A 10263-nucleotide genomic window follows, 5' to 3' on the forward strand; every position below is an offset into this window, starting at 1 on the left:
GAAGAAGTGAAGGAAAGGGTCCAGTGGGTATTGGGCCTATTTTGAAGATCTGAAAATAGTTTTATTATTTTCATTTGAGTCCTTTTAGATTAAGTAGTCTTTTAAATTCCCTAAAGTTGTTGTTTTCTATAACAACACGTGTATTGTCCTTAGCAATTGTAACGTTAGAATAGTACCTAGTCTGTCATGTTTTAATTGGTGCAGTACATTAGCCACAGCTGGTGAAAACAACTATATAGAGTCTTTAACAGTAGTGTAAAAAGGCATCTTTTGGAATGAAAATCTTTCTTTAAATTTTCTGTTATTTATTTCCTTAAACAATTCATCTTTCTAGTAGTTGTTACGCTTCATTCTTTGATTATAATTTTTTTATGTCTTTTAAATATTTTGAATTATTATTTATTGTGACTTAAATTACTTTTTATAAAGTTTTCAAATATGTAAATTTTATTTCAAAACACTAAATCATTCAATATATTAAAAATATGGTCAAAATTTAAGAATTGAAATCTCGAAAGCGAAAAGTATCATATAAATTGGAAGGGAGGGAGTAAAATGTTACTTCTTGCTTACTAAGTGCAAGGAGAAAAAGTCCTGTTTGTATGGTTAAGGATACAAAGTCTGCCAAAGACAAGAAAACAAGTCTTTACAAGATTATACAGGCTCTGAATGATAAACCCAGACTAGGAATAAACTGAACAGGAACCCAAAAAAATGGAGAAAAATTAAGCAGGAGATTGTTATTTTACATAATTCCTCAGTTGCACGCATACTGTACATATGCATGTGGACATGAAAAAATACACGTTAAGCTCAGGCAAGATTTCCCCACACCAGTCTATTAAAATATTTTGGACTGTACAAAACTGTACACTGATCAATTCTCGTCGGTGAGTCTAGAAAGCAGAAATAGGCAGCCAGAGCAAAGCAACACTGAAGCTGAGAAGCAAAGCAGATCTAATGGTGTGTGTATAACAGCCTTCTTACTCTTCTCGAACAAACCAATGAGAAGAAGCATCACGATTACATGACCAACTTTGGTCTTCAACCCACTAACAGTTTTTATCTCCAACCATTTTGGCCGTTCCTGTACAAAATAGATGAATCAGATGTTGTGTGCAAGAAACACGAATATGTCATATGTGCAACAGAATCTTGCATTGGAAAATTGGCACCAATATGCATTTGTTAAAGAGATGGTTTTGAAGATATTCTGACAAACCTTTAGAGTGAATATCCCAAATAGATTTGATCTATATGGAGTTCTTTCCTCTGACATTGATTTTGACTTGTCAAGGTTGCTGATGAAGAGCTCATAGAGACCCATGCCAAAGACTAACATCACTGTCCCTAAGAGATATATATCTACATGAGAAATCGAAAACCAGTTAGTAAAATCATAAATCACGGACACAGAAGAACGAACAATAGTTTTACCAGTCATGCATAAAATTTGAACTTCTATTTAGATCTATGAAGTTTGAACAAAAATATATGTTATTTCCATATATAGTGCCTGTCAGTAGCTTTGAAAGTATCTCATCAACATTCACTCGATCCGATCATGCAGAATATATTTTTGGCAAGCACAACCCAATCTCTGAGCTTTTTCTGCACCTTTGGTCCATGTTTCAGCTGGTCAAGTTATTATCATGCAATAGAGAATCCAGCTCCTAGCTTTTCAAATTTATTCCACCAAGTCATGTGGATCTTATGAGAATGCAACTTTTCAATCCTTTTATGTGCAGATAATGAGTGAGAGCATTTTGACATTGTTATACCCCCTTTCCCCCTGCTACTCAGCAACATGTAAAGAAGAATATAGATCCTCCTGATTCTGAATCTCAAGCAGCAGAGCCACTTTCTTGCCAACCCTGCTGTCTTTGGTGGCTCACGACTAGTCATCTTATCATTGTTTGTTCACTGAACTTATGAACATAATACAGTTGGATCGCTTTCCTTAAAAAAATGGTTTAATTGTGCTACTTCTAGATAACTCAAGGCTGAGAGCGCTACTCTGAATATCATAGGTAGGGGTGGCAAACGGGCGGGTTGGATCCGATATGAGCAGGTCCCAGAAGATATTTTGTTTTTTTTTGTTTTATCAGCACAACACACCAGTAATATCCCTTCACCAACTTTCTCCAATCTGCAATGCCTAATTCTCTGCCTAGGCAATTAGAGGGTGTTTTCCACTGTCACTTACCGTAGCAGTTAAAGCATTCGCTCCCCCCCTCTTCTTGTTTACACTTGATTAAGAACCTCCATGCACATGCAATGGCATTACAAAAAAGCCTCAAATTTCTTGCATAAATGAAAAGAAAACTCATTCACTAATGCTTCTAAAGAGACCATCATTACAATAAGAAATAAGCACCATTAGGAGATCTGTGGCTTTCATGTATCGTAACGAAATCAGCACTCACATGACAAAGAAAGGAACACAGGAAAGCTATATGCATTAGTCAGAAATGCAAATAGTAATTACAAACTTACCTATAGCCTCAACAAGAAACAATATGACTTTTGCTCGGGTTGAAAAGTATTCTTGGAATGATGATATTACATAAGTGCAACCCTACATATCGAAACAAGTTAGTTCAATCATGTAGCAAAATCTTCTCGATATTTATTGCAGAAAAAAGCGCCTATAATTTTTCTGTAAACTAATAATAAAGCTGGGAATTAAATGTATGGTCGATAGTGCTCTATTGTATAACTATAAGGAGTAGCATTTCTGTGCTCTTTACACAGGCTTTTAAAAATGCTATGGAAAAAAGCATGAGATAATCCGGCTCTTGGCCTATTCTTGCAAAATTATCAACCAATTATTCTTGCAAAACTGGGAGAGTAAAATTAAGATATGACTTGTTGGTCTAACTCAACCCAAAAAGTTAGCTCATTAAGAAATATCCAAGACCATATAAGAAGACCACATTTCATTTCTTTAACCAATGTCAGACTTAACACTCCCCCACACACTCGGGACTCATCTGGAAAGTGGATCACGGGGGCCCAACATTGAGAAACACAACAACAAGGTTGATATGTCGGTCTTTGATACTACTTTGATTGTCTTGGGCCTAAATTAACTCCAAAAGCTAGCTGATAAGCCGAGGATCATCCAATATTTTTCATTTCTAACCCAATAGAGTAGGGGTATTAAAAGGTTACAATCTCAAGATTAATTTTCTACTTTTGTTTAGGTCCGACAAGTTTGATTGATCCAAATCAATGATCTTACAATAATTTATTCTTTTCTTGATTCATTAACCACACCAGATTTCCAGGTCATCACTACCTTCTTCTTTTTTCCCTTTTGTGTATTTTAAAGCAGGTTATCAGTTCAGGCTGCTGAATATACAAAATAGGACAGCATTTACACGACAGAAGAGAATATCTAAGGTTCCAAATTGCAACAATGGCGAAAAAAATGAACCGCTTGAACTAGCTCGTAAGTAGAGCTTAGGCATCACTCTTAAATCACAAACTACATATCCACTTTCACTAAACAAAAACAAATGAATCAGATTTTCAATTATTAAGGATAAAATGATGGAAATATAACAATATTACCTTGATAAAACAGAGAAATGAGCCAATCAATGAACCCCAGACCGCAAGTATAGCAAAAAACCGACAGCTGTATATAACCTACAAGGAAAAGAAAAAAACAAAAGAAAATGAAGATAATTATATGACATACTTTCCTTTTTAATCTGTCCTATAAAAAAGAATAACGTTTCTATATTTTAAAATAATGGGTGTGTTTGGTATGAAGGAAAACATTTTCCAATTTTTTCATGTTTGATCGGCTTAAATGTTTTGGAAAAGATTTTTCTCATCAACTCATTTTCCTCCAATTTGGAGGAAAATGTTAGGAGGGAAAACATTTTCCAAAACTCTTTTTCAACCTTTCCCACCCTATTCCCCATCTCCACCAACCCCCCATACTCTATCCTCCACCCCACCCCTAACCCCACCCACCCTCCCCCAACCTTGCCCTACCCCCACCCTAAATAGAAATATTATTAAGAATACTTTTTTTTGATGTTGTAGATAGAGTACTTTCTTTCTTCATTTCAACAAAATGAGTATTTTTTCATGATATAAAAAAGTATTTTTTTTCATTTCAACAAAAAAAATACTTCATTTTCATGAAGTAGAAAAAGTATTTTCTTTTATTTCAACAAAATAATGTAGTTAAAAAGTATCCTCTTTCATTTCAACCAAAAAGTACTTTCTTTTCATGAAAAAGTATTTTCTTTCATTTCAACAAAATGATGTAGTAAAAAGTATCTTTTTTCATTTCAACAAAAAAAGTAATTTCTTTTAATGAAGTAGAAAAAGTATTTTCTTTCATTTCAACAAAATAATGCAGTAGAAAGTATCTTCTTTCATTTCAACAACAAAAAAAGAACTTTCTTTTCATAATGTTGAAAAAGTATTTTCTTTCGTTTCAACAAAATAATATAGTAAAATATATATTTTTTTCCTTTCCACAAAATGAGTATTTTCTTTTCATGATATAGAAAAAATATTTCTTTCATTTTAACAAAATGAATATTTTTTTTTCATGATTTAGAAAGAGTACTTTCTTTTTCAACCAAAAAAGAGTATTTTCTTTTTATTTAAGTAGCACAAATTTCAACGTTGTTTTTTATTCAAACAGTAAAGCAGCACATTAGTCCCTTTTGGGTTTTTGTGAATTTTTAAAAAAAAAAATTAAATTCTTGAAGAAAATATAGTCATGAAAACATTGGGTATTGAGGGTTTGGGGGGGGGGGGGGGTAGGGGCACAGGAAACATGGGGATTTGGGGAAAGGGGGTAAGAAAAGTAGCGTAAAAAATTATTTTTCTAAAAAATATTTTCTATTCTCTAAACAAACACTAGAAAATATTTTTTCGGAAAAAGCTATTCACTCACCAATCAAACATGAAAAAATAAGTGAAAAAATCACTCATTTTCGAGAAAAACATTTTCCTTCGTACCAAACACACCCATACTTTTAACTTTTCATTTTACTTTTAGTTAGAGAATTATTAGTCGCACGAATATCTATGGCCTGTTTCTAACTAGAAAATTTAAAAATTGTTATTTCTTGTTTAAACTCTGTATTTCAGACAAACTTCATCACATAAAATGGTCAAAGGGTGTACTTATTCAAACGGAAAACCATATTTCACCTTCTCTACAGTTTCCTCAACAAGTTGTAACTTTGCTTTTGAAATATGCAGTATGTTTGAATCAAAGTCCGACTGAATAGCAGGGGATGACGCATGAACTGATGAATTAGTGCAACGAGCTGACCCGTTTGACAAGGAGACCCGAAATTCGACCCAACAAGGCTGATATTGAGGAACCCATTTAAGTGCTGAAGTTGATGTTGAGATTCTGCTCAAGAATGGAGCTGCAGAGTTTGTAGCTAAGCCTCTGGTGGTTGGTATTTTCATGGTGTCTGAAGACTGAGAGCTTAAAGTTTTGTGCATGAAAGGAATGTCTGGTTATCTTATTACCACAAATTTCTAAGTGGAATAATACTGGCCTCACATTAATGTGTTCTTTTTTTTTTTGGCTTTCTAACTCAAGCGCCCAATTAATCTAAGTAGCGTTTGGACTAAAAATTGTAATTTTTGAAAAAATAAGTATTTGGAGTTAACTTGAAAAATGATATTTGGAATTTCAAATTATGTTTGGACATGCATTTTACTTGAAAAAATGTTGCAATTTTTGTGAGCGGAGACACAAAGAAAAAGTGGTTTTGAAAAATTTATTTTCAAAAACTTGCAAAATTTCATGGAGATACACATTTTTGAAAAAGAATTCGAAAAAAAGGAAAAAATATCCATGGACAAACGGGTCCTTAAATTCGCGTCAGAATTCCCACCTTGATTAAAGTGTAATTTCAGATAAAGCGCTTTCTATCAAGATCTTTCATAATCCACTTATTAGAGATGAAAGAATATTTAGCACTTACTACAATCTTTGGTGGTTACATTAATGCGTTGTTTCAGATTATTTGGAAATTTTTAATTTGGATTTTCTTTTTTAATTTTCAAGTGTTTATTTAGAAAATATGAGACCTTTTCTTGAATGGTTTCAAACTCAATCTTATTATCAATAGAAAACTACTACTATGTGTTATCCCTTTATCTTAATCTCTTGTATGGTCGTAGAATTAATCCTGCAATACACACCATTCTTCAATTAATGAAATAAAAAAAAACAAATTAATTAGGGATGGCAAACGGTGCGGTGCGGTGCGGGTGCGGGACGAGTTTTCTCTTAACCCGCAAAATTTTAATCCGCCCCGCATAGCAAATGCACCCGCATTCACGCTGTTGATACCCAATTTTGTCCTCATATTTTCTCAAACAGTATATATACTTTCAATACATCATTTTTTGCATCATTATTTGGCTTACAAGCCTATGCAAGCATTTTCTATAATTTTCCATAATCTTAGAGATTTTAAAATTATTTTCTTGCATTTAAATTACATAAATATTTAGTAATTATTCCTCTAAATTATTTGTGATGACTTAATCATCCAAAATTTCTATTTTGTATCGTCATATATGTCTCATAATATTTTTACTTCATTTTTATAAATTACATTAGCATTTTAAAGCTATTTGCACAATTTTGCCATAATAGCCTATATTCATATACAAATGCTCCTTATTTACATTATTTGCCTCAAAATAGTATTTTATATTTTCTTACAAGGATAACACATTATTTTAAATCATTTTAGTGCATAAAAAATATTTTTATTCATTTACTAATTATTTTGATAAATTATGTGTGTTTAAAAGGCTAGCCCAATTTTAAACCAATTTTCGGACCAAATATTAGCCCAATAACCCCAAAGCCCAAAGCCAAACGACCCTTGTATAATACCAGGTCGGTACCCGCTTTAATTAATCCGCCCCGTTCATTTTATATCCCAGTTGATCTTTCGAGATCAACGGCCCTCACTCATCCCCCCATTTTAATTAATCTAACCCGCCCTCAAAACCCTACCATTTCATCTCAGACGCCACCTTTGAATCCTCCCCTCTCTTCTTCTACGAACCCTAGCCGCTGTATCTTTCAACCTCTCCAAATTCGTCTCTAAAATGGAATCAATCATTGATTCACTTACCTTATGGGTCTCCTCTCACTACTAGTCGTCCATTCGTGGTGTTACTTAGGTGCTTGCTTAAGTTTAGCAAGTGAGATCTTCTGAGATCGGAAAGTTGCTTGAACCTTTGATTTTGAGCACTATTTCGTCAATATACAGTCAGTACCATGCTATGTGAGTCCGATTCAGTGAGATCTCTGTCGATTTGTGTTCTCCCTCTTGAACTAGGGTTTACCCGTTTTCTCTCCTAAATTGATCTGAATCGATTTGCATGCTTTCTTTCCTTATTTTAGGTTTAATTTACTTTGTTTCCTTGTTTATTCGTCCAATTTTGCTACTATATTGTCACGACCCTAGTTCACCAACCGTGAACATGTCATGACGGCACCTGGTCCCCATGACCAGGTAAGCCTAACATTTGCGGAAATATATTAATTGCGGAAAAATAGAGAAAATCAAATCAAATATCTAAAAGAAACTGTACTGAATGCCGCTTGGCAAGTACAACTCAATATACAAGTCTAAAACAATTCCCAAAACCCGGAAACTCACGGGCAACACAGGCTACAGAAGTGTATAGTAAAGGTTCCAAACTCCAGAATTTCTAACAACCGAAAGAAGGAAAAACTAAGTACTAAAGATAAAATAAGAGGGAGACTCGTCGGTCTGCGGACGCAGCAGATCTACCTCGAAGTCTCCGTAGTCCTCCTGCCTCACTGATAGGGCGCCTGAGTAGAGGTACCTGGATGATCTGCACATGAAAAAAAACACATGCGCAGGAAGGGCATGAGTACACCACAGCGGTACTCAGTAAGTGCCAAGCCTAACCTCGGTTGGGTAGTGACGAGGAAGGTCAGGGCCATAATGAGACAAAATATAGTAATAACAATAATTTACAGTATGATAATCTGACAGAAATAATAAATACAACAGTGAAATAATACAGATTAAACAAGACAATAGCAAAATACACAAGAACGGAAACAACCACAGAATAAGTACACCTCAACACCCATGGTAACAATGAGGATCTCCCAGGATACCGTCCTGTAGTCCTTTTCTCAACCGTCCAGTGGATCTCCCGGGATACCGTCCCGTAGTCCAACTATCAATGTGTAGGGGGATCTATCGGGAATCTAACCCGCAGTCCGAAAGTAAAAGTGCAGGGGGATCTACCGGGAATTGAACCCGTAGTCCCAAAGTAAACAAACAAGGGAAGGGGGAGCTACCGGAATCCCACATCCGTAGTCCCAATGTAAATGCGCAATCACAACCAGAAGGTACACGGAAACGAAGTACAAAAGACAAGCAACAGATAGTACTGACCTAGCATGCTTCACGTAGTACAGTTAAGGCAACTTAAGAAATTAGGCAAGTTAAATCAACTAAACATGCTTTCCTAATCTAGCACAAGTTATAATTTCAAGTAGAATAAAGCAAATATGGAAGGAACTCAATCTCAATATCTTAAGAAAATCGGGTTTTCCAATAATTGGCTCAAGTACACGCCCGTCACCTTGCGTACAAGGCACTCAAATCATCAAGTAACAAAACCTAAGGGGAAAGGTCCCCCACACAAGGTTAGACAAGCCACTTACATCGAACCGGCTCAATATCAATAGAAACCACGCCTTTGCCACGAGTATCCGACTCCAAATGGCCCAAATCTATTCAATTCAATTACATATCGTAAATAATATTGCAAACAACTGATTCCACTACTAAATTTTGAGCTAGGGCGCGAAAATAGGTAAAAATGACCAAAATGCCCCTCCAGCCATCGTCTCAGAATCGAATAATTTTTACGTTTTCAGAACCCTCGTACTCTCACGACTCTAACTATATAAAAATCTCCCAAATCGGAGGTCAAATGACCCCTCAAAACCCCATAGTTAGGTCTAAGAAGTTTACCCACTTCCCATTCAAAAACACGAAATTAAAGGGTGAATTTGCGATTAGATTAATGGGTTTTAGTCATAGGCGAGTAGAGAATCGTTACCCGGTGATTGCCCTTGAAAAAACCTTGAAATTGCTCCCAAATCCGAGCTCCAAACCTTGAGTTTTGATAAAAATGGCAAAACCTCGTTTTTGAAATGTTAAGTACTGTTCAGGAGTCTAAAGCATCGCGAACGCGATTGGAAGCACGCGTTCGCGAAGAAGGAAAATATCAGGGCCCAAAAATGCCCCTACGCGATCGCGAAGGGAGGAGCGCGAACGCGAAGGCCAGGGGATCAAGAACTACGCGAACGCGACAAGGCTTACGCGAACGCGATGGAGGAAATAGTGAAGCTACGCGGACGCGGGTGATCTTACGCGAACGCGAAGAGGAACGGGCCCCCCTCTCCAGACTTACACTACACGAACGCGGGAGAGTGGCCGCGAACGCGATGAGAGGATAGGCTACTACGGCGCGAACGCGGTGCCTTCTTCGCGAACGCGAAGAAGGAATTCAGACCTGCAACTTTCTGCAACATTTCCAAACTTCAAATTGCTCGGATGAGCATCTGAAACACACCCGAGGCCCCCGGGACATCAACCAAACCTATGGACATATCCCATAACATCATTCAAACTTGTACCAATCCTTAAACCACCTAAAACAACGCCAGAAACACGAATTAATCAAAGATTCAAGCCTAAGAACTTCAAATTCCAACAAAACACACTTTCGATCAAAAACCTAACCAAACCTCGCCCGAATGACCTGAAATTTTGCACACACATCCCAAATGACATGACGGAGCTACTGCAACTTCCAGAATTCCAATCCGACCCTCGGATCAAAAACTCACTATCGGACCGGAAACTTCAAAAATTCAAACTTCGGCATTTCAAGGCTAAATGAGCTACAAACCTCCAAAATACATTTTGAACACGCTCCCAACCCCGAAATCACCTAACGGAGCTAACGGAACCATCAGATTTCCATTCCGAGGTCGTCTTCACACTGTTCCGATTTCGGACCATTTTTCAATTCTTAAGCTCTCATTTAGGGACTAAGTGTCCCAAAACACTCCGAATCCCAACACCGAACGTCCCGACAAACCAAAATAGCAGAAATGAACTTAGGGGAAGCAGTTAATGGGGGATCAGGGCGTAAATTCCAAAAATGACCGGCCGGGTCGTTACATCCTCC

General features: G+C 36.4%; 1 protein-coding gene across 1 annotated transcript; it reads right to left on the reverse strand.

Moving 5' to 3' along the window:
• Positions 1-548: 548 nt before the first annotated feature.
• Positions 549-5516, reverse strand: LOC109240199. The gene is made up of 5 exons (XM_019406839.1): positions 5188-5516; positions 3577-3654; positions 2497-2578; positions 1223-1365; positions 549-1087 (listed from the first exon to the last, which is right to left on the reverse strand). Exons 1-5 carry the CDS (start codon positions 5488-5490, stop codon positions 878-880), a joined length of 816 nt encoding a protein of 271 aa, XP_019262384.1. The 5' UTR covers positions 5491-5516; the 3' UTR covers positions 549-877.
• Between the last annotated feature and the right edge of the window lie 4747 nt (positions 5517-10263).

Source organism: Nicotiana attenuata, unplaced genomic scaffold, assembly GCF_001879085.1.
Source record: "Nicotiana attenuata strain UT unplaced genomic scaffold, NIATTr2, whole genome shotgun sequence".
In the NCBI taxonomy this organism is placed as follows: domain Eukaryota; kingdom Viridiplantae; phylum Streptophyta; class Magnoliopsida; order Solanales; family Solanaceae; genus Nicotiana; species Nicotiana attenuata.